The sequence below is a fragment of the Halictus rubicundus genome, chromosome 2 (assembly GCF_050948215.1).
Source record: "Halictus rubicundus isolate RS-2024b chromosome 2, iyHalRubi1_principal, whole genome shotgun sequence".
In the NCBI taxonomy this organism is placed as follows: domain Eukaryota; kingdom Metazoa; phylum Arthropoda; class Insecta; order Hymenoptera; family Halictidae; genus Halictus; species Halictus rubicundus.
Window position 1 is genome coordinate 25,021,370 of NC_135150.1, and position 24,573 is coordinate 25,045,942.

Consider the following 24,573-nt stretch of genomic DNA (forward strand, 5'->3'; position numbering starts at 1 on the left):
ATATTTGATCGTTAGGAGCGCTGAGGTCTCTTTGTCGGATATATTTTAGGAGGACGTAGTTCGGTCTACTTGTGAGTTGCAAATGGTGGAAGGCCTGTCATAGTTGGTTGCGTTAACATCAGGTACGTGAATTTGCATCGCTTCTGTTTGATTCGCTTTTTTATCGTGTTTAATGAAAAAAACTCAGCCACGAGACGTCTAGGTACGATCGTTGATCGTTCGACTAAACGCTGAGAAATGATGAACGGTGAAAAATTACTTTCCACAGCCAAAATAGTCCTTCGATTACGTAAAATTGTTGCAACAGACCGAAAATAGTCACCTGACTCGACAAATGTGATTATCCTTTACCGTATTTTTGAAAGAATGAACGATCAACGAGTGGTTTTGACATTTTACCAGCTTTCGTAAGAAATTCGTTGATAACGCGCGAGCTAAGCGATTTCGTAAGTCACCGTATTATCTGGTCGAGATCGGGAAAACAGATATTTTTATGTATATGCACATACGTTGAATGCAGTTGTGCAACCGCAATAGGTGTTTGCAACATAACTATATAATCCTGACTATTCTCTCCTGCGGTTTGCGTTAGCGCAATCTTTTTTTATTATATGCGCAGTTTCCCGTTGGAATAACCACGTCTTCTCTATAGATCGATTGACATTTAATCTCATTTTTATGAGACAAATGTCACATGGTCGCTGACACCGTCCCGATGACAGTTTCTTACTTTTCGTTGTTTTTCGATTAATTTCGTAGCGGGAAACCGCTTCGATTAGTATGTACTGCTTTCTAATTCGAAATCTACACCAATTTTACACGAATCAGTACGAAAATTGATGTAGGAATTCCCCGGGAATCACCCGCGATTTTATGACGTATCATACGGAAAGGATTACTGCCAATTAGGTCACTATTTAGCCATATCGCTTTATTATTAAATATTTTTTATCTTTATATTTTTTAGTTTGTTTCGACTACTTAATATCACATTATTACATTAATCTGTCTCTTTGTGTGTTATAAACGAATTTCCTGAGATCTGACTTTTTTCTGTAAAATGTTTAAATGTATTCAAAACAATATCGAAATTGCGAGGGACTTTGTTACGACACATTTCATTGCCCATGGCACGATCAAATATGCTACGAGTATATAAACATTTGCAGTCTAGACGCGGTCAATAATTGCATTATAATTTACGTGTTATATTATGTGAATTAGAATCAATTAGTGTTATCTTTCATTTGCAGGTACATTTACACTTTCATCTATAATCAAAAGAGTACTCGGAAAGGCTGCTTCTTATGTTTCCACAACGTGTTATAACTTTCCTGGTTGCTCGTTCGGATTAGTCATTCGTTTAATCTATGGATTTATTATTCATACAGACCAGACTGTTCTCAGACATGCATTATTGTTTTTATATTCTTCCTTGATCGCATATTCAGATATTGTAATTTTATGTACTTCAGATGACTGATACACAACATTAACGCACTATAATTATTTCATGGAAATTTGACTGTCTGGTGACATAGTAAAAGAGAATATTTTTAGTGTGTTCCAATTTTTTTTTTATAGGTCTGGCATTTCACTATTTAGTACACCGAAACGTTTTATTCATTAAAATATTGGTTTATCCATTTCATACTTCTCTTTAAAGACCTTTCTTTAAAAGACAAATAGTCGAAGATGAATAATGATGATTTTCTAATACTCTATTTAATCTACATAGGTAGCAATTTTAGTTATGATCTAATAAGTTCTCTGAAGTAGCATTATTTACTAATGTCTTCTGGAGTTTCCACTTAAAAGAAGATTCTTAAACTCCTTAACATAATAGAGTCGATAAAATGCCTATTAATAAGCTCCCTGTAGCTGAAGTGTTAATATAGAGATTAATTGATTTCATCACACATCAAACTTTAAAATTAGCATCCTTGTGACGTTGTGCAATCTAATTCCACAATTAAAATTAAAGGAAACCTTAAAAATATATTACAACATATACCATAGCAGATAAAGTTATATTATGAAGTATTAGTAGTCATTGTATTCCTTCTTGATCTTTGAACAGAATACTCAAAGTTTATACAAAATACACAAATTATGCTAAGCGAAGATAAGAACAATCATTTTAATTGGCAATATCCATAGAAAGGAATTGATAAAGACGAAACGTTTATCTTTGGTCTGAAATCAAAAGTATTTACTTTCTGAATGGGTGCAACATGTTGAAATCTTTGTAAAGCTTAATCTCGTAGATAAGAAACTCTTATTTACCCACAGTTTGAGGCAGGCAGTTTATGTGCAAGTACGTATAACTGCCTGTGTGGGAGTATGACATAATATTTAGATAATGTGTGGCATTCACAAAAATATTTTTCTGGTTTCTAGAGTTGTTTTGTGTTTTTTAGGGTTGTTTTCTCTTTTCTTTGATTTAAGATCATAGTGGGACAGTTGGGATCCTTGTAAGACTAAAATTAACACTGCAGCATGAATTTTGTGTGTTCCGCACAAATCTTGTCTATTTCATTTGTATAAACAACCACAGTTACTAACAATTGTTGCTAGTTATTTGATAACAAAGTCTGCACCTTACACTGCAATTTAGTTAATTTCAGAACAAATAAATTAATATTCAGAGCTACTACAATTTTGCTAATGCAAATATTTCTGTTTCAGGTAAAAAATGTATAAGGCAAGGACAGTATTTAGTACATTGGCCCCCTTGGCGCCACGCATGTGCGGGCCAGAAAGGTTTGCATCATGGTTGGTTCGGAGCCATCCCCTGACCAGGACCACACAGGTGATGGTGAACGATCCAATCAGGAAGTACAACAGCCGTGCAGCCACAGAACCTTTCCTAAATGGCACCACAAGTTCTTACGTAGAAGAAATGTACAATGCGTGGTTGCAAGATCCCCATAGTGTGCACGTGGTCAGTAATAATTTCCTCAACTATTACATAAATGATGATTAACCCTTTGCAGACAGAAATTATTTTTACTTCTTAATGCGACGAATATATTTTCCTTGTTAAGAGTTAAGTATATGAATTAAATGAAAGGTGTTGCGTTTCATAAAAATTTGTTTCATATTTTGTGAGAGTAATAATTTCTTTAAAAGTATTCACTGTCACAGAACGATAAAATTGCTTGGTCAGCAGACATACGTCCGCAAAGGGTTAACGATGATCTTTTATGAATTTAATCTAATTTGTCTATCTTTCCGCAGTCCTGGGATGCATTTTTTCGTAATAGCACTGCTGGAGCTGCACCAGGTCTCGCGTATCAGGCCCCACCATCTCTTGCTCCAAGCCATAATCAAATACCCTTAGGAGCATTATTACCTCTAGGTGGTGGGTCACAATTGAGTCAAATGCCTCTTAACGAGAAGATAATTGACGATCACCTGGCTGTACAAGCTATTATTCGATCATACCAGGTATGTATGTCTTCCAGTTCGTGTTTAAAATGAAGGAACAATTATGATTCTATCCCAGCAAAATATGTTTTGTGAGCAAACAGCAAAGTTTTCAATTTTATTTTTTGTACTGGATCTTTTTTCGTATAAATTATTTCGTTTCAAGTATGATGTTCAGTTCAAGGTGTGTTATACTTGTTGCCCTGTCATGTCAAAGCTTATAGTTGTTCCACTTATTCTTTTTTTCCAATCAATACAATTGAAACTTTTCTTTTATAATTTTTATATAGCGTTATTTGAGTCAGTCGGCAAATTCCTAGCATGATTTACGGAAACATATATATATAAATGTTTTATGTTAAGGGGAAGTTATCATCATAATGCATGTGAAGAGTTCTTTTCGATCTCTAAGTCCAACTTCTCTGACCAATTAACAAAGTAATCGTAATCATTAAAACCGCTCGTGTCTCGAATGCACGATAAATAAATAAATACACGTATTATGATTGCACACGAGTTACAGAAGTTGGAACATGAGAGATTGATAGAAGTTAGGGGCTATCATGTGCTGTGTCATGGAATTTTTTATCTCATGCTGTCGAAACTTAATAAAAGAGTATACTCACACGGACACTAAATTAAACAGTGGAAAATCATCTTTGACTACTGCATAATAGCCTCATTTTTTTTCACATTAATATATTAGTTGGTCACTGCATCTTTTACCTTAAGCATGTTTCTCGACTACATTTCTCCCGATGTAAATGTTGAAACTCTACACATTATAATGTAAAATATACATATTCTTGTTTCATTATTAATTATCGATCAAAAATTTTACATACAAGCTGATTCAGCTAAGTGTGCCACCTAAATTACTTGTAAACTATTTGGTATATGAAGAAATGGTGGAAACGAAAGTTGCTTGGTTTCAACGCTTGGCTTTTATCGGGATATAAAAGTCATCTTGAGTTTCTTTATTGTAAAGGGTAAACTTTAATCTTTCAATTGAAAAGAGAATTGCACCCTAAATAAAAAACACCTGAAAGTGATACACTTGCACCTATCGAATTGAATAGAAATTTTATTTAGAATTCAAGCCTCTCTTTGATCATAATGCTACTATTGAAACCATACAACTTTCGTTTCAACCAGTTTTTTTATATACCAAATAAATATTACATGCAATTTAGCACACATAGCTGAATCACTTTGTATATTTTTTTTTCTATCGCTAATCGAAGAAACATCAACATTAACATAGTCAATAAGGATCTAATATTCGCATAAAAGGCAATAGATTTCAGAATAAAAGCTAGAGATAATGTTTTTTTGATTAGTGCCAGAGATATGTACTCTTTTCGAAGGCATAATGTTCCGAAATGAACGAAATAGTCATAATTGACCATTACACTTCCGGGAGAGTTATTATACTGTTATAATGTAGAGGTGTATAGTGAAATTCGTCAAATACAAAGAATTATATACATTGGGGTACTTTTGGGATTATTCATTGGCATATAGGCTCGAGGTCACTTAGTCGCTGATCTGGACCCACTGGGTATCATGCAAACAGACCTGATACACACACATTATGCAGCCCGCAAGGGGTCTCCAGAACAGGTTCTACGGCAATATATGCTTGGTAAGGCTTTTTCCCAAACCAATTCCTTAAAGTACGTCTTTAATTAGTTTTTACGTGTACCATAAGGTAAAGGTGTGTCAAAATTCGCAACGTTTGTTGCTGGACTCCTTGTTCATATCGATTTCGTTCACATGGATGTTAATATCTCTGAGGTACCAATGCTTTTAAGACACCTTCACCCAATATGTACATCATACTTCTTCTCATACTTGAAGATCATGGTCTTTATCATACACATTAATTCCTTCTTAACTGTCTTCATATTCTTCTTCTCCTTCTGATCTGATGCTCTCTATATATCACGTAATAAGTAAACTTCTTAGTTTCAGCAATCCTTTTAAAGTCAAGCATCTAGCTTTCTAAAATTTTTACAATCTTGCTATATTATCTGAAAAGAGTGTCTATAATTGTTTATCTTGAATCGTAAAGGGTTAGATGATCGGAGCAGTATTTCTGTTAGTAAAACTTCAATTTCATCACGATAAAAAATAATGAGAACGTTGATCGATTTTGTAAAGATACTGAAGAAGGTGTTATGTGAATGTTATTCCATGATAGTTGCATACTGATACTGAAAATGTTTTTACTAGGAACAGTTACGGTGTCCATTGATTTATATTTTGTAATTTGTACCAATGTTGGTTGTAAGATTCGAAGATACGTTTAAACGAAAAAATTTCTGGTTTTGCTATTTCGTAGTCGATGTTTTAGTATCCACGGTGTATTTGTCCAATTAAACGTTTTTGCAAAAATTGCCTAAGGTAAGGAAACAATTTAGAGATTCTTGCTTTGCATGCGACCCCGAACAACGCTATTTTTCTAGCCCTGCTTTTTCTATGTTGCAACTCACCATACGGAATGTGTGTTTGGTAAAACAATTTAGCATTTTACTTACTTACGTTTTCCTGTTTTCATTTACTGTCTTCTTCCGAAAGATGTTTTCACATTGTATCTACTATAGCAAGTAATTATAAATTTGTGAAGATAATTTTACATATAAATGGTTTATCGATGGAAGGCATGTATGTAACATCACATGCTTCGATTATTAGAATACCATCGTCAGGAAACTGCTTATAATTTTTGATGTTTTGTTTACAATTACTGTGATACGATGCCCGTAGAAAAATAATATGCGTTTGTGTCGTTTGATCCTCGTACACAGATGTGAACAACGTATGTGCTTGAACGGTCGCATCGATCACAGTAATTCTTATTAATTGTAATGAGTTGATAAGTCTAACGAATTAAATACTACTTGGTTCGTATGAATGTGGCATTAAATTGACAGATCCGTGGCCATCATATCGCTAAATTGGATCCACTCGGCATCAACAGCGCTGATCTTGATGATAGACACCCACAAGAGTTGCTCTATAATTATTATTCATTCGGTAAGCCCTTAATGACAGTGACTCTGCATAAAATCTGAACAAAAAATAAGTAAAGATACTATGTGACTCACTTTAAGTATTTAACATCTATATCATAATATCAGAGGTGTGCCATAACTCGAAAATGGCGAGTACCTGATGAGTCCGGTTCTCGAATATATTTTGATTATTATCATTATCTTCGAATCCCGATATATTCGAGAATCTTAATATGCTCCGGAATCTCGAAATTTTCGAGAACACGTCCTGATTCCGAACAAAATTCTCGACTCGTTCCGACCCGACATTTTCGAGTTATCACCTCTACATAATATTAAACTAAATCTTTAATATTAAAGATTCTTAAATCTTAAATCTTCAATATTAAAGATTTAATTTGTAATACAAGAGATACAACTGGATGGATGGGCTGCTTGTAACGAGCAGCACTTACTTTCACTGTTCTTTCGACACACTTATACTTTAACTTAATCAGGCATTTGTAACTTATTATACTTTTGTCATATCACACTTTCTATTATTGTTTTATCATACTCCTCCATCAGACTTTCTTCCTAGACACAAAATACAGCGCCTCTAATGCATTAACGATGAAATTCCAAGTAGCATTGTTGGGATAGGCAAATTAGTGAGCAATTGATTATATACAGACACGTTCGAGGAGAAACATGATTTTCTCTGTAGTATGTAAAACGAAGAATGCTCGTGCGCCGTTCGTTAAGGTATTTATTCAGTTCAAGTCTATAATGTCCACAGGGAAGAGAGCTCGTACTACTTACTCTCAGGAACTACAATACCGAGTAGCTGCTCTAACGAAAAGTATGTAATAACCACAATTTCATTTGGGAGTTCTGTTTAAAGCTCTGTGAGGTATTAGTATCTTTGGAAGGCGCTGGTTCGTTATGGGATCACACGAGAATTGGTATTGTAGTCAAACTTTTAAGGTGATTGGGTCCTACGTATAGACATTGATTACGAGTTTGCTACACTGTGCTGTAAATATGTTTGTGTCAGGAATAACTCTTGAGCGTTTTTTATCTTGGAAGAACTAGAGGAGATACAATGAATAAGTGGTCATTACTATATCATAAGTAGACTGCGGATTTTATGCAAAATAAAAATTTCCCATCTGAATTGCAACGAACTGGAACGAATAGAAAATTTATTTTCCTTCTTAGTATGTTTAATAGGTTGAAAATAGTAGGATACAGCATTTTGAAATTATTTTAATGTTTTTACTGTTTTAGATTACAGCTACTTGCCATAAATGCTTCAATTCCACAGTCTTATCATATAACATTCCATGCCCAGTAATGATACAAGTTACACTCTACTACTATCTTAGATTATTCATTTTAACTACCTCTTTGGCTTCCTCTGATTTAATTTCTTTGTATACTGTGTGACAAACGATCTCAGAGTCAGTCCTATTTGTACCTACTATATTCTTTTATTAGTTCTTTGGTTTTGTTCTTGTTTGTTCCTACTAATGCTACTTTAATGAAATACACAGCTTCGCATTCTGTCGAAATTTCTTTCTACCAGTCTTCTATTTAGTTCCTACTTTGACGAATATTATGGAGGTTTGTTATATGCGTCTAGCAATTCTTTCGGACATTATGCATGTTAATAATATCTGCAAACAATTTAGTATATATATATATACATGTACACGCGCAGCATTATTATGAACATTATTTGCATACCATATGTTTTTGCGAATACATGAGACATCGAGTTCTCAGTGTTCTACATTTTACAAAAAGCTGAACGTGTACCAGACTTTGTTTACATCATTTTATGCTGTACCAAATGCCAATTTTATTTTCGTCACCTTTGGCTTCAGTACACAGCTCACATTTTCAGTATCAGTTCGAAAAACGTACGTTCAATGAGATTAATAGGAAACATTAGTATAATGTCTCGATACAGTTCTCTGACGATCTAGGAGTGATCCAGATCGTTGAAGAATTGTTTCTATTATACAACATGCAAAACAAACTATACAGGTTGGAGCATTCTTAACAGACCACTTTATCTAGCTTGCTATTGATCATAAAAAGCAATGAATTAGGTGACACTTGCTTGGCCCTACGAATCATAATCTGGTACTATTAATTTTCTTATAGGTGGAGACGTAGAGGAGATATAAAGGTCAACTCTGTGTTTTTAACGCCATGTTTATGGAGCACCAAAAGTGACTATTCTACATTACTTTATAAAAATAACGAGATCTATCCAAATTTTTAGCTGTCTTCTAATTATATATACCCAAAGAAATAAATTTGTTGAATAATTCCTGGGTGCATCTTGACAATCTCAATAATTTTTTTCAATTTTTTATTCATATTCTGGTAGGTCGTTTCAAGGAGAATACAATGACTTATATTGTGCAGGTCATTCAAGGTCATTCGAGATCACCAGAATTATTTTTCTATCATCAATAGCATTTCAGGTGGTCTATTTAAATGCTCGAACATGTATAATATTAAATGTCACAGTTTTCATGTGTATGATAAACGTGTGATATTTGCTCAGAAGTGTTGTAATCGTGTTCATCTTGAAATTATGGCATTTGTATTACGTGTATGTTGATCTACCCGGTCCCTGGGAGGTGACGAATATTTTATTGATGAATTTCTGCAGAGGAGTCGGACATGGATCGCATTTTCAAGCTGCCCTCTACGACCTTTATCGGCGGCAAAGAGAAATCGTTGCCGCTCCGCGAGATCCTGAGCAGATTGGAATCCGCTTACTGCGGCCACATCGGCGTGGAATTCATGTTCATCAACTCCCTGGAACAGTGCAACTGGATCCGTCAGAAAATGGAGACACCTGGCATCATGGCGATGACCCACGACGAGAGGAGACTCATCTTGGCCAGATTAACTCGTGCCACCGGGTATATTGAACAGCCCCTAAATATCCTTCGTACTCTTTTATCTGTCCACCAGAGGTACGGTAGCTAACCGACTGATTGCTATGTTCCAATTCCAGATTCGAGGCGTTCCTCGCTCGCAAATGGTCATCAGAGAAACGGTTTGGACTTGAAGGCTGTGAAATCCTGATCCCAGCAATGAAGCAGGTGATCGACAAATCCACTGAACTGGGTGTCGAGTCCATCGTGATGGGCATGCCTCATCGCGGTCGCTTGAACGTCCTCGCCAACGTGTGCCGCAAACCACTGAGCCAGATATTCACGCAATTTGCGGCTCTGGAAGCAGCTGATGATGTAACTATACAATCTGTTGTCATGTTAGTCTCCGGATGAATTTTGTTCGGCTAATCTGAGACGTTCCAGGGCTCCGGTGATGTGAAATATCACTTGGGGACGTACATCGAGCGTCTGAACCGCGTGACGAACAAGAACATCCGTCTGGCTGTGGTTGCTAATCCTTCTCACTTGGAGGCTGTCGACCCGATAGTGCAAGGAAAGACTCGCGCTGAACAGTTCTACCGAGGTGATGGCGAAGGCAAGAAGGTACGAGTCAGGAAACAGTGTCTTGAGTCTCAAGTACCTTATGGTTAATATAAAATATAAATTGACTCTATTCATTATAAGATACAGAAGCTAGGTAGACACTTCTTTTTTTTTTTCTTAATAATTTTATTGCGCTGTAAACAGCACAACAGCGTTTCCTAATTCTTTAAATGTCATAAATGCACCAAATCCGCAGCCTACTCATGCTAATATCGCATTCCTTTTTAAAACCACTGTAAACGATTCTTTCAGGTCATGTCCATTCTGCTGCACGGCGACGCTGCGTTCTGCGGACAAGGAATCGTCTTCGAGACAATGCACTTGTCCGATTTGCCTGACTATACTACTCACGGTACGATCCACATCGTTGTCAACAACCAAATTGGATTCACCACCGATCCCAGGCACTCGCGGTCCTCGCCGTACTGTACCGGTAAGTCGCCTGCAATTATAAATAAACTGTGGATTTTATACATTTATGATAAAAATTACTAGATGAAAGTGGAAAGCGGAGAACACTGTTTTAATCAATTGTTCTCTACTTCTTCTGTTCTGCTCAACAAAAAATGAACATTCTACGTAATAGTACACACGACTGTGCATTTTTTCCCAAGTTTTTTACTGCAAAGTCGATCTTTAAAATATTCTGGAAACTTAAAATTGCTGATTTTATATTGAAGTTATCGGATGACCACGTTTATATTATTAGTTGCATCTTATTATGATTATTAATTATGAAGCAACACACCTGCATTGTACTTGAACAATTGCCGTTTTACAGACGTCGCAAGAGTAGTGAACGCTCCCATCTTCCACGTGAATTCCGACGATCCGGAGGCTGTGATGCATGTCTGCAAGGTTGCCGCCGAGTGGAGAGCAACCTTCCACAAAGACGTCGTAATCGACATCGTATCCTACAGGCGGAATGGCCACAATGAAATCGACGAACCGATGTTCACGCAACCACTGATGTACCGCAAGATCAAGAGCACCCCACCGGCTTTGGATAAATACGCTAAATCGCTCATCAGCGACGGTGTTGTTACCGAGGAGGAAGTCAAGGTACCGACATAAATTATTTCTGTTGGGAATGATTGTCTATAGTGAAGTACTTACACGGACATTTGCGACGCAGGACGTTAAAGATAAGTACGAGAAGATCTGCGAAGAAGCGTATACAAATGCTAGACAAGAGACCCATATCAAGTACAAGGACTGGTTGGATTCCCCGTGGTCTGGCTTCTTCGAGGGCAAGGACCCGTTGAAAGTATCTCCCACCGGCATCAAGGAGGACACTCTGGTCCACATTGGCAAGAAATTCTCTTCGCCGCCTCCGAATGCTGCTGAATTTGTTATCCACAGAGGTAAAGCGACCACTTTGTAAACTGACTATTTTGTAAATCGACCAATTTTTCAACTTTAAGAATTTTTTCGAATTGTAAAAGCTATGCGAATTATTCTTACATGTGAGAATTCTGTATTCTCTGAACACAATGATTCATTTTTTAAATGTTAAATTGCTGAACGTGTTGCAGGTATTGAACGTATTCTGAAGTCACGTATGGAAATGATCGAGGCAAGAACCGTTGACTGGGCTCTCGGAGAGGCTATGGCCTTCGGTTCCCTCTTGAAGGAAGGCATCCACGTTAGACTGTCGGGACAAGATGTGGAGAGAGGAACCTTCTCGCACAGACATCATGTGCTTCACCATCAATCTGTGGATAAGGCTACTTACAGGCCGCTGTGCTACCTCTACCCCGACCAGGCTCCGTACACGGTCTGCAACAGCTCGTTGTCTGAATTCGGTGTACTTGGTAAGTGCAATGATAACTCTGATACAGGGTGTTCCCATTGTTATTATACTCGCGATTAAATTAATATATAAATTCGAGTTTCAGCGAAATAAAATTAAATCGTGTTCTTCTGGTTCCTCAGGATTTGAATTAGGATACTCCATGACGAACCCTAACGCGTTGGTGTGCTGGGAGGCTCAGTTCGGCGATTTCAACAACACGGCACAGTGCATAATCGATCAGTTCATCAGCAGTGGTCAAGCAAAATGGGTCCGTCAATCTGGTCTTGTTATGCTGCAGCCTCATGGGCTTGAAGGAATGGTGAGTTGATTATCCCATGCTCTTTAAAGTTATCGTTAGATGTGCAAATAAATTCTTTCTTATTTGAAATATTCTTGACATTAAATATAAAAAAATTTAATAAATTACTACACACGTAAGTATTGTATTAGTAAATCGCACCAGTTTCATGAAATGAAAGAAATTGTATAGAATGGAAATATTCGAGGTCGGAAGAAATATTTGGTTTTCAAGTTAAAATAATTGAATAAAACGGCATCGGAACTTGTTCGCACGCCTAGTATAAAAATGGTCTACAGTCGATTAACTAATTAATCGTTGAATAATTGCAATTACAGGGTCCAGAACATTCGAGTGCTCGGTTGGAACGATTCCTCCAAATGTCCGCGGACGACCCAGATTATTTCCCACCGGAAAGCGAAGAGTTTGCTGTGCGCCAGTTGCACGACATCAACTGGATCGTCGCTAATTGCAGCACACCGGCGAACTACTTCCACATCCTGAGAAGGCAGATCGCGTTGCCGTTCAGGAAGCCGTTGATCATGATGACACCGAAGTCGTTGCTCCGTCATCCAGAAGCGAAATCCAGCTTCGACCTGATGACCGAAAACACGGAGTTCCTCAGAGTGATACCGGAAGAAGGACCAGCTGCTCAAAATCCCAGTGGTGTTAAGAGAGTGATATTCTGCTCCGGCAAAGTCTATTACGACCTGAAGAAGGCGCGCACGGAGAAGAATCTCGACGACAAAGTCGCTATCGCGAGAGTCGAACAGGTAAACAAGACAAACCACTACACTTCTTCGTAACGTGTAACTATGCGGATCGTGTCCACCATTTCTAAATATTCACACAAATTTAATTCGCCGTGCGGAGGTCGCGGTAAAGATTTCGCGACGCAACGAAGACTCAACGACAAAGAGTTGCAATTGTTAAGAAGAGAAATAATTTTCTGTTAGACTCCCATTTCTGGTAATCGATGCAGACAACTTTTGTTTGCTTAGCTGTGTACATTCGTTGCAATTTATTTTTCCTTCTCACAGATCTCGCCCTTCCCGTACGACTTGGTGAAGAAGGAGTCTGCCAAGTATCCCAACGCTGAGCTAATCTGGGCCCAGGAAGAACACAAAAACCAGGGTGGATGGACGTACGTCCAGCCCAGATTCAACACAGCTTTGAACGGAACCCGTTCTGTATCGTAAGTGTTTATTATCTACAATCAAGTCACGATTGTTCTGTACACACCAGAATCTGTTTTGCAGAAGTGTATCGGTGGTCGCAATAGTTGTCATCTCACATTTCGAGTAGACTGCGGAACTTTGTGCAAAATAAGAATCGTCCAAGTTAATGGCAAGAAACAGGAGTTAACTGATAATGGATCTTCTCCTTTAATAATTTTAATAACTCGAAAATAATATACATCATTGAATTATTCTAATATCGTTTCAGTTTTGATTTGACCGATCAATTTTTCCGATAAATGCATACGATCCGCAGTCTAATTACGAGTCTCGAGTGATCAGAATGGTGAAGATAATTATTGTGTCCTTCGCTGCGGTAACAAGCTCGAAGAGAGACTTTAATCCTTCTATTTGATTTTCATTTCCTGCGTCACGTTTGCGTTTGTGTTCACACTGTCCTCGACGGAGCACTAGAAACATCTTCTCCAATTGAGAAGACGAATATAAACAAAATTGTGGATAGATTCGTCGATCGTACTTGGTTCCATAATTTCGTTAATCTCCTACCTTTAGCTGTTCACATGGCCCACGTTTTTTCACTTTATATACTTGATTGACTCAACGGTACCACGCGAAACGCTTTAGCACGAAATCGAATAAATGTTCGGACGACGAAACGTGATTTTCGCGTGTTCCTCTTTTGTTTCATTTTTTGTTAAGCAAAGTAAAAAAACTTGGGCCATGTTGCAGCGGCGGAAGTGCGTCGGGCAAGAGTGACGGTAGCGGAGGGTGGTTTAGTGGTTGGTTTTCGTCGGCTAAACCAACGACGACGAGTACGCCCGAGCCGCAGTCGGTAGAATCTGAAAAACCGGTACAGAGAACTGTGAGGTAATACTAATCCCAGCGTTTAAGAGGTCTCCCTGAACATTATTTTCAAATAAAACTGTCTCTCAATCTTCAAAGAATGTCCACAAATTTTTTTGTCAAAATTTACGAGTACATTAGGAGACTGCGGATTTTATTCACGGTAAAACTGTGGACATTAAACGAATTTAAGAGTCTCGTTGCATTATTTTCTACTAATCAAAATTATTAATAGAAGGAAATACATTTTTATTTAACTTCTGCTCCCTACAATTGATTTAGGAACTTCTTATCTTGCATAAAGATCCGCAGTCTATACAATATCAGTAATAATTAGAAATCATGAGGAACGGTAATAGAAAACAATGGCCTCTAAAGAATAGAATGTAGCGGACATTGACTCCCGTTCTAATTTCGACAAGAACGGGACATCTGCTAAAGATATTTGTCAAATTTGAAATGAATTGGGCGGTAGTCCGGTTTTGAAATATTATGGGAGACGTCTCAAGCGGATCGAATTTCACAAGCAGCTTTATTTTAGCGAATGCAGATAATAGGCTGGTAAACTTGGGTGGTTTATGGTTGGCGTGACGTTTTGACGGTTCCCGTTCTGTGTTGCAGATACGTCGGTCGCCCAACGGCAGCTTCGCCAGCGACGGGAAGCAAAATGCAGCACCTGAAAGAGCTGAAACAGCTGGTGGACGACTCTTTCGATATCTAAATACCCTTCGTAGCACTATGTAGAACACACATTTTATTTATTTCCCCGCATTATATATATATTTGTTCTATTCTTTTCGTCCTGCTCTACATACACCGTTGCAGAGACCAGCGTAGCTTGAATAATTTCTCCGTTGATGTATCATTTTGTAGAATTAACGTCCCGGCGCGAATTTTTCCTCGATGACGATTCGTCTCCGTGTTGAACGACGTGGACGTGTATTCACGCTGATCCGAAAAGGTGTTAGATCAGCGAAAAAGTTCGTGCTCGATTCCGTATTAAAATACAACGATAAATCGGGCAAGAATTTGCACGCTGACCTAATATCGTTCTTGTTCTCGAGTCGATGGTCCTATCGAGAAACGTGCGCAAAACAATTCTCACCATTCGGTTCTACTTTCTTTCTTTCTTTCTTTCTTTCTATCCTATCGAAAAGCACACAATCGAACGTTTTCATTTCCTTCATAAACTGTACGTACGTTTTTGCAATGAGTGATTCATGTAAATGTATGCATTTCGTTCTCGTTAAATGTTTGAATGTGGTTCTGTATATTTTTCTTTTTTAAGATACGTGACATATTTATATCAGTATGAGAGTTGAGTGTTGAGCCAGGTGTATGTTTGAGCCTACAGGGGGCTTTTGTTATGCAAACAATGTATCGACAGTCAAAGGCAAATTACATTGATACGAAAAATTGACCGACCATGTTTTGCTCATTGCTAAAGATCTGTTGTTTGGAGATACGATCCATTGAATGGAAAAAAGAAACAAACATCATCATCATCATCATCGTCATCGTCATCACCGTCATCGTGTTCGCATCGATCGGAAATGTTCGCGCCATCGGCGTCCTGTATTTTATTTTGTTAATATACACGTCGATAAAAAGTAACGATTACCACGGGATGCGCGAGTAAGATTTACAAGAAGAAAGTATTATTTTTAATTTATACCGAGGCGATTTACGCGGAGCGTAAATACGTGTCTCACCACGAGTACATAGAATATTGCGATCGCGCGAAGGATCGTCTGCGAAACTTTTCGAGGAGACTGTGCTGGGTTACACACGGCGACACATTTTTCGTTCTTTTTCTTTCTTTTTTTTTCTTTTTTGACGCCGTCGCGATATAGGCAGCCAATCGATTTAGTTTTTCAGCCCCGCTCTGTTGTTTCAATGAAAAATTAAATGGTTGGTTGGAGGCTCGACTAATTGTGAAGAAAGAGGTCGCGTTCGCTGCGTTAGCCTGGATTACGCAAGACGCACGCGGTTCAATTCGGGCTCCCACGGTCAGTGGGAGGTGAGAAGAGGTCAAAGGGTGCGAGACAGCGTGGTCGAGTCGTAACGTTGCCCTTCGAAAAGTTTCAACGATCCTTCCGCGATGTCGAGGCGGGCGTCGATAGTAGGAGACAAATTGCTAGCGTCTAGCGAGTATATCTAGAGACTAATTTAACTGTAATTGATATACATACCTGAACGCCAACGGGCACTCGCTGGTTGGTTGCTGCATAGTCTGCGAAGGCACACAGTATTTATATTCTTCTACGTGCGAATCATTTGAACGGTGGATTTTGTGATTGGAATACCTGGCGTACCGTGTCACGTTCATTGGAAGATATTGTATCGGCACGCGGAACGTGCTTTTTATTATCCAGTGAAGAATACTCGTCAACGCGAACAGCCCTTCTTCAAGGACGCGAAACGATAGTATTGCGATACCAAACCCGCTAGACTATCATAGATGCAATGTGGTCCAATGCAAACGACGGTACTGTTATTCCACTTGTCATTAGTTTTTTTGTTATTATATGCATAATAACGACGAGACGGATTGTGTACAATTCAGGAATAAAGGTCGAAGTCGCAGCCGTAAGCGAAAATCGGGATGTTTGATTTTACCGCGAACGCTTCGACATCACAAAATTGTAGAGCCTTATTAACGAATTAAATTGTGTTAATTATTGCCTGGTATTTATTTATAACTGTTAGCTCGCACGTGTTCTGTTGACAGTCGCTCCACGGACGCAACCGGACGCTCTTCAAGGTGAACATGAAGCATCGCACCGCACGCTGATTGTGAATGCGTTTATCCTGCTTTATCATTTCGATTTATATCTGATTGCTGCTTTGGTAGTCGACAATTTTTATTACCGTTTTATTCCACCATACAATAAATAAAATATATATACGTACAGATATATATATATATATATTTGTATATTATAAATTAGATATATTTATAGGATCAGTTCGAGGGCGATAATTAGTAATCAGTTTGTCCCAGGACACTGTACATAATCCTTTTGAAGCTGTTGCTCTGGTGGATCCTCTCGCCGTCGTCTTCGAGGACAGTCACCTGGAACGGGAGTGCAAGTGTTAGACGAAGTATACCTTTGGCAGAGAGTACGCGATCATGCAAATCAAGCATCCATCATTGAAACTAGTCTGTGGATTCTTTATGCAAGATCAGAGCTTTCAATTGCAAGGGACAGGATCTCTACAAAAATTCATTTCTTCTTTCATTAATTTTCACTTGATACTATTTTATACTTTTATTCGTAAAATTTGTAAAAATTGTAAAATCATATTTTGTACTCACATAGGGTGCGGGACTCTTCGGCCGGGCATACTGTACCTGAAATCATTATTCCTCGTATCAGAAGACCCTTAGCAATAACATTGTCCATACTGTTCGACGGAGAGGGACACAATTGGAGTATGAGGAGCAAAAAAAAAAGCGTACCCTATTTTGATAAACCTTTTGTGGAGAGAAAACACCGGTGCGTGCCGGTGGTTTGACTTCCTGCACTGGGTCCTCGCCTTCCTCTTGCAGTGCCTTGTAGGCCTCGCTCTTGCTCGGATCGTACTTCATCGGTTTCTTCTGTCTGTATCGTCGTATCGCATGTGCACACATGCCATTTTTAATCGATTTACTCGTTTGTGTTACTTTTGTGTGATGATTCTGTGAAATCGGTTAGCAGCAGCCACAGGGTGTTATGTCGCCAAGATCGTTGGTTCGAGAGCGAATTTTCGAGAGAAAGAATGAAAGAGAGAGAGAGAGAGAGAGAGAGAGCCCTTGCCTGTTAATCTGGTTCCGAGCATTACGTCCCTTAAGTCGCTAATTGGTTTTTCTTTCTCATTTTCACCATTGATGTTCTTTCATCATTGTAAGGGTACATGAACTGACTTCGATGAAATGTGAAAGACAGAGACAAGTACTGCACTCATGTTCTTTTTGTTTCAATTGTACATTATAGAGGAGTGAAAACAATCCTTAATGAATTTTTATAAAGCACGTTGTTTTCCGTTAAGAATTTATTGGAATAAGAAACCGAGTTTACTAGATGTTCTTTGATTGTTCATAACGAAGGGGTGAAAACAACTTCTAAAGACTTTGTCTAAATTATTTAAATGATTTTCTTTCAAAATCATTTCATCGAAGTGTCCATGTTTAGGGTACGGTCCGTAATTCTCGGGGCGTCGCTGCGCGATCGTATCGAAATTAGTAAGACCTCTGATCTCCACGTAAATGTTTACTACGATATTAATGAATTATTGATTACTCTCTATTCTACAGCATGCAAGAGATACCAGACTGTTATTTTACAAACTTTCGGCGGGGTTCGTCTCTAACTATCCTTGATGAGCGTTTACGTCGAGGACCGCCACGCAAAACCGGAACACACTCCAAGATCCTAGATACAATCTATGCAAACGACGAAGAATAAAACGATCGAAGTTGAACGAAGAATCGCCACTATCAGCGGTACGATCAAACGATTATTAACGCGAGAAACATTTGAAACAGTCCCGAACCCGTTCGAGAAAGATTAATTATTCGGCTTATTGAATTGCGGCCACACGTTCTTCGAAGAGGCGGCCTTGGCCTGCTCCTTCAAGATTCTCGCCTGCTCCTGTATTTCTTGTCTCTGTTTCACGAACGAAAAGTCTATGAAAATGCTGCAAAACAAACAAATCGCACGTCAGTGTGATCCATTCGCTGTGGACGCGATCATTTTAAAAACCGAATCCCGTTGATCCCGGCAGCCCAGCGATCCAGATAACTGATCAACGATCCACGGCCGAGAAAAGTATCGGTCCCGATCCCCACCGTTCCGTCCGGTTGCCAATCGTCAGTAATATTAGTGATCGAGCCATGCGTCGCACAGTTCGCAGCACGCGTTCGAGAATTTTGATTCAGTGCCCTTATTGTTCAGTAAATCTTTAAACAAATTATTCCAGTGTTCAACTAGGTCCTATAAGTTCCACGGATACCGATAATTGTTAGAAAGCATTTCATTTGAACCGTGAACGTTACAGAACTATCCTCACTAGAGAATTATCAAGATATTGTCAATGTTTAATGAAAAATATTACCGCTTGTTATTAGAGAAGTAAGTGTACGTCTCCTAGATTAAGGCGAAGAAAGATTTACTTGAATTCATCAAACGGTTACCCAAATCAAAATTTATGAACATAGTACGTTTTGTATGGAAGTAGACAAAAGCTCTATATATAATAGAGGTCCGTATTTCATAAACAATTGCGAAACCAGGGAAACGATGACTTAAACTCAGTCTAATTTTGCGTGCGCCGCATCATTGTTTATTTTACTCAAAATCCCTGCAACATCAACCACAGAAAATGATCAATGTCAAAACTGCTATATAATATTCGAGCATATAAGTTAAAGTCTTTCCAACAATGTTACTATAGTTAATGCTTAATTTCAGTCGCTGAGATACTTTTTGCCAGTGACATTGCCAGCTAGTAGTATTGTCCATTACTGGTCAGCCTGGCGAATTCAACCACAACCCTAAGCAAACACTGGAATAATTTTTGCAAAGGAACCTGAACAATAAGCGGGGCATAACACGCCTCGAAAATTTAATTATGAACTAATTAATCGTTATATCGAGGCTTGTGCCACACTGTGATTGTGATTCGTATCGTGCAACTCGTTAGTGAGATGAATTGTCAGAGATTACTATACCGCATTTTAGAGTTAATTGTCTGATGAGTCGCAGCATTCAGCAAAAGGAAACTCCAGTTCGTATTAATGACTAAATTAACTTGATTATTCTAATGCACGCTCCACGAATGATGCGCTCTCTCCGTTGGAGACCGAGATGAGATCGTTCTGTACTTACGGTATGGCGGACGCTTGGCATTTAATGGTGTCGGCGATATTCTGTTCGGAGTAGAGGCCGATCGGTGAGTTGAACTGCTTGTGGACTACCTGCGAGAACAGATCGAGCGATTCAATGATCCAGACGGCGAATTTGTTTTTCGCATAAATTCATTACAACGCCGGAAGTGAATGCGACGGTTGCGTTGTCGTACTTGATTCAGTAAGCCGCACGTTTACCATTAGAAACGTGTAATGTAGTCGACAATGTTCCAAATGAACGAGGCAAACTGTTTTGTTCATTTTAGAATTTTGCACGATTATTTTCGGTTGGTTAATCCTTTACAAATCCTGTTCGATTTTTATCGTCTCTTTTCTTTTATTTATTTTTCTAAAGATTCCTTAAGGTTTTTTAAATGCTTTCGGTTGGCAACAAGGTGTCTAAATTTGACCATCATTGTTTATTGAAATAAGAAAGTGGCTTCAAAGAATTTATTTAATCGTATACTTTGAGGTGATTTACTAAGGGATCCCAAGAAAAAGTTGAGATAAACACTTATCTCTGAATGATATCATTTACCACAATCATTAATATAAATCCTAAGAATAATAACCAATAAGTTAAAATAGCATGTAATGAGCAAAAACCACTGTTGATGTAATCAAAAGTCAGCTCAAGGAAATCTTCAAATTAGACGATCTTTAAAATCGTGATTAATGCAAAAATGTTACCGGAAATTGAAGGAAAAATTGCAAACAAAAATGATACAAGGGTGTAAATATAGTTAACGTTCAGTTCCCGTTCAGGAACTCTTTTACAAAAGGTTAATCGTCGAGAGAAGCGTTATCGATCTGCAAAATAAATTTCAATGATGTTTTATTGTTAGAGCTTAGTGACGAGAGTTTGTCATCGGAAGCAGAAGCGAAAGCTGCTCTAGAATAAATTGGTCCAAACCTTTGGAACTTCGTTCGGTCCCAAGACACGCTGAAGTACCGATTCTGCCACCTAGTTGGACGTTTCATGGAAAAATAGTGGTATTTACAGGTAACTTTAACTTTGTTTCACCGTCAAGCTCATTTCTCATATTTTTTTGATTCTTTATCTGACTTATTCTATTTTGTATAATTTCATTAGAACCGGAAGCCGCGCTTACCTTTTGCTTCATAGCAATCTCGGGATGAGCCGGTTCGTAATGGTGTGGTGCCGCCCTAATCATGGGGTTTGGATGGTGACGCAGGTAACATTCTCCCAGAGGAGCATCCTTCTTGACCTTTGCACCTGGCAAGACCAGAGGAGTCGTGCGATACGGCTGAAAAAAAACGATTATGGTTAATTCACTAATTGGCTGTTGGATCGCGGTAAACCTGCAATAATCGTAGTAGTAGAAATCATTAACAGTTTAACTATGTCTTCATAGTACTCCATAGTACTCTACAGTGCTCTATACCACTTCATAATACTCCATAGTGATCTATACTATTTCATAGTATTCCATAGTACTCCATTCATGATGCTCCAGAAGCAAAAAGCAACAACATTTGCAATTTGAAAAGACAAGAGCGATTTATACAAGCATCTTGATACAAGAAAATATTTAATTTACAAAACAATTATCAATATGTTACTGTCTACTATGTCAATACTTGTTGACGACAGCTATACTTAAATAGTGTTAAATATTTGTTGGTAGAAAATGTATGAATATTTTTAGGTTTCCAGTTTTCTGTACTAGATACTTATCCTATCTACTGTATTTTTCTTTCTCTTCAATTAATTGTTAGCAAGTGCGTCAGTCGAATGGATAATTAATCCTGAATGAGAAACTAGTGTATACAAAGAGCGCATGTAAAACAATGAAAGGGCGTGAACATCGTCCGCGATTGTCCCACGGCTTAATTAAGCCGTCGCCAGCTAGATTAGAATAATTAACGAACCGCGTACGCCGAAATTGTACCGAACGTTCTCGATCGGATAGGTAGGCGTGCGGAATGCTCTGCCAGAATGGTGTCAATTACCGGCTAACGGAATCTAAAATAAACTTTAATAGAGGCCATAGTGATCGATGATGCCTCATTAATTCTCGACAACGTTGCGATAATGGAGGCCGGCCTGCATTTATGAATCCGACCGAAAATAAGCCGGTGATAAGTCGGACGATATAATATCGGGGCTGGGACTTTTCACGCGCGATCGATAGCGATCAAAGCAAACGCCTTCGAAAGCCACGTGCCAGACGAGTTTGCGAAAGAAATAGAAAAAAATTACTCTAGCTTTTTCGGAGGAAGATAGATGAAGCAACAGCTGCCCACTCTTCATCAGACATGAAGCATGACGTATTCTGAAGGACAGACAATAATCAAATGGGAATCCACTGTCAGGACACTTTTATTTTAGACTGCGAAATTTCATGCAACGTAAAAATGTTCCACTGATGTAACAAGTAGGAGTCTTAACTAAGAGGTATTTTTTATTTCAGAGTTGGAAACAATACAACTGGAAAATTTTTATTCGCAAAGAAGGTGTCTAATTTTTGGAGGAGAAATTTCGACAATTATTAATTTATGTGAAATCAGAGGTCGCAGAAGCGCGCGTTAGGAGGTCCAGCCTGTATTCGAGCGTCGTAGCATTTCGCGTAAATAACCGTTGTGGCGAAATGGCAGAAGCTGACGATAATTTTGGCGAGAACGTAACAACCGGAAGCGGCCGCGTCTCGCTCGCGTATATCGCTGGATGGCCGGCGCAAAAAGCGTCTAAAATTTCATCGGTTTGGCTCGCGAGTTTCCGCGCGGAGCACAATGAAGAAAATCACCGTGAAACACGGGCGGTTACCGGCAAAACGTTTGCCAAGCGTTCGAGTTCGGCCCGTTATGTCAGCTGCGGCGGCATTACGAAATTATTGGAGCCGGGGTGGCCATCGTGTGCAAGTACCTGTTAAATTCGATCGAGAGACCCGAGAGAGAGAGAGAGAGAGACACGTGCACCGCGGCGTTTCTCGCGGTCGTTTTGCAGGAAACACGACAAAAAGAACGAGAATGTCAAACTGGGACCCCGCCGTGAAAAGAACGCGAACACGCCAGGATAAAGTTACCCGCGTATTTATAAGACACGCGAGAATAGAAGATCGAAGTTTCGTCCCGGGGGCCATTGATTTTATTTGGAGCGGTCTCTAGATCTCGATCCGTGAGGATTCGATCCGCTATGCAACCGGCCGATTTTTCACGGAGAAACGATCGCGAGATCGCGCGAGGATTCCATTATAAATGGGTCAGGAACATTATTTTCACAGGGTGAGCAACAGTGACTCTCTCTCGAAATAGACGAAGGCCCCAACCCGGCAAAAATAACGTGCACCCCGTCCGCCATGAAACCTGTTCTGTCGCGGTAAATGCTTGTCAATATTTCGTCAATCGGCTGCTAAGTTTCACTGCCTCGCAGCTCTCAAACGTTCCTTATAATTAGTTCATTTTAATAGGGTCCATAGTTCATTTTATACTAGACGCACGGAGCACCGAAAGTGGCCATTTTGTAATACATTATGAAAATAGTTTTCTAGCAATTTTTGCTATAACGCTTGTTCAAAGAAATACATTTATGCAATTTTCCGTAATTGTGTCTTTATAGTCTCGTAGTTAGTGGATTAATGACACTGGCTGACAAAAACAGAAAACATTTATTTTTAACGTTAAACCTAACACGGTCAAGTTCTATATCTGACAATTGTGAGATATAAAATTTAGCGTTGGCATGTTTATAAGGCAACATTTGCCAGATATTTTTAAAGCTTGGTAGGTTTATAAATAATATATAGAATATTCATGAAATATATAAAAATGAATGTATACTGTTCCATCAATCTACTTTGTATTTCTGGTGCTGAAACAATTGTCTCACTTTGAAATGATTTTCTAGCAGAACACGTGAGACAAATGTCTATTATTCAGCCAGATTGTTAGTCGATTGGTACCGACCAGAATCGCCATACGCGCCCTATGAAAAATGGAATAATTTAAAGGAGGAAGCTAATCGCGTCATGCTGTTACAGATATGTCCCCGAACTAAATCGAGTCGCGAGGAAACAGCTGTTTCGTCGAGTGTTTACGGCTTGGCTCGAGACGAGGCTTAACGAAACTTGAACTCTAGATTTTCTAGAACTTTTCGCCAAGGTATCTGCGTGTACAAAAGGACCAAGGTATGGCGTCATTCAAGAAAAACTGAACCAGCGTACGTCAGTCTCTTCTAATCTCCGTCGACCGTTCTACATTGTACTGTACAAATTAAAATCAAGAACCTAAGTGAATAGAAGAAGGTAGTCGATGATCTTGTCGAAGAAGTCAACATGCTGTCATCTTGGAGTCCTAAACAAATTTATGATAGCCATAATAAAATCCTCTGTTTCTAAGAGTCAGAATACCTAGGGCCTCTTCAATTAATAAAATTGGGAAATTCACTAGAAGTGAATAGGATAAAATTATGGAAGCGATAATAAAATCCTTTGCTTTTAAAAGGCAGGATACCTAGGGTAAGGGACCTAATTACTGTGGGGGTACCAATTATACATACATTAATTATGCTTACTTTTAAAGCATAGTGAATATTTAAAAACGAGATATATAACATACACATATTTACTGATTATAATG

General features: G+C 38.6%; 2 protein-coding genes across 5 annotated transcripts in view; one reads left to right on the top strand and one right to left on the bottom strand.

The window, feature by feature from the left end:
* The first annotated feature begins 43 nt into the window (after positions 1-43).
* On the top strand, positions 44-16,767 carry Nc73ef (oxoglutarate dehydrogenase Nc73EF). Of its 4 annotated transcripts, none has more exons than XM_076806135.1 (16): positions 44-122; positions 2,689-2,944; positions 3,241-3,450; positions 4,954-5,074; positions 9,115-9,370; positions 9,466-9,700; positions 9,770-9,949; positions 10,202-10,382; positions 10,731-11,011; positions 11,085-11,313; positions 11,485-11,763; positions 11,885-12,063; positions 12,381-12,815; positions 13,083-13,237; positions 13,971-14,108; positions 14,706-16,767. In XM_076806135.1, exons 2-16 carry the CDS (start codon positions 2,696-2,698, stop codon positions 14,803-14,805), a joined length of 3,228 nt encoding a protein of 1,075 aa, XP_076662250.1. In that variant the 5' UTR covers positions 44-122; positions 2,689-2,695; the 3' UTR covers positions 14,806-16,767. The 4 variants fall into 4 exon arrangements, with proteins under 4 accessions (XP_076662250.1, XP_076662251.1, XP_076662252.1 ...); XM_076806136.1 differs by lacking the exon at positions 4,954-5,074 and adding an exon at positions 6,366-6,468; XM_076806137.1 differs by lacking the exon at positions 13,971-14,108.
* Positions 16,768-16,927: 160 nt separating this feature from the next.
* The window catches only part of Zasp66 (PDZ_signaling and DUF4749 domain-containing protein Zasp66), a 24,493-nt gene continuing 16,847 nt past the window's right edge, over positions 16,928-24,573 (bottom strand). The window contains exons 4-8 of the mRNA XM_076806162.1: positions 21,087-21,242; positions 19,955-20,043; positions 17,548-17,689; positions 17,404-17,439; positions 16,928-17,160 (exon numbers count right to left, since the gene is read on the bottom strand). Coding sequence (XP_076662277.1) covers positions 17,068-17,160; positions 17,404-17,439; positions 17,548-17,689; positions 19,955-20,043; positions 21,087-21,242 — 516 coding nt within the window. The 3' untranslated portion in view covers positions 16,928-17,067. The remainder of the gene's footprint in view (positions 17,161-17,403; positions 17,440-17,547; positions 17,690-19,954; positions 20,044-21,086; positions 21,243-24,573) is intronic.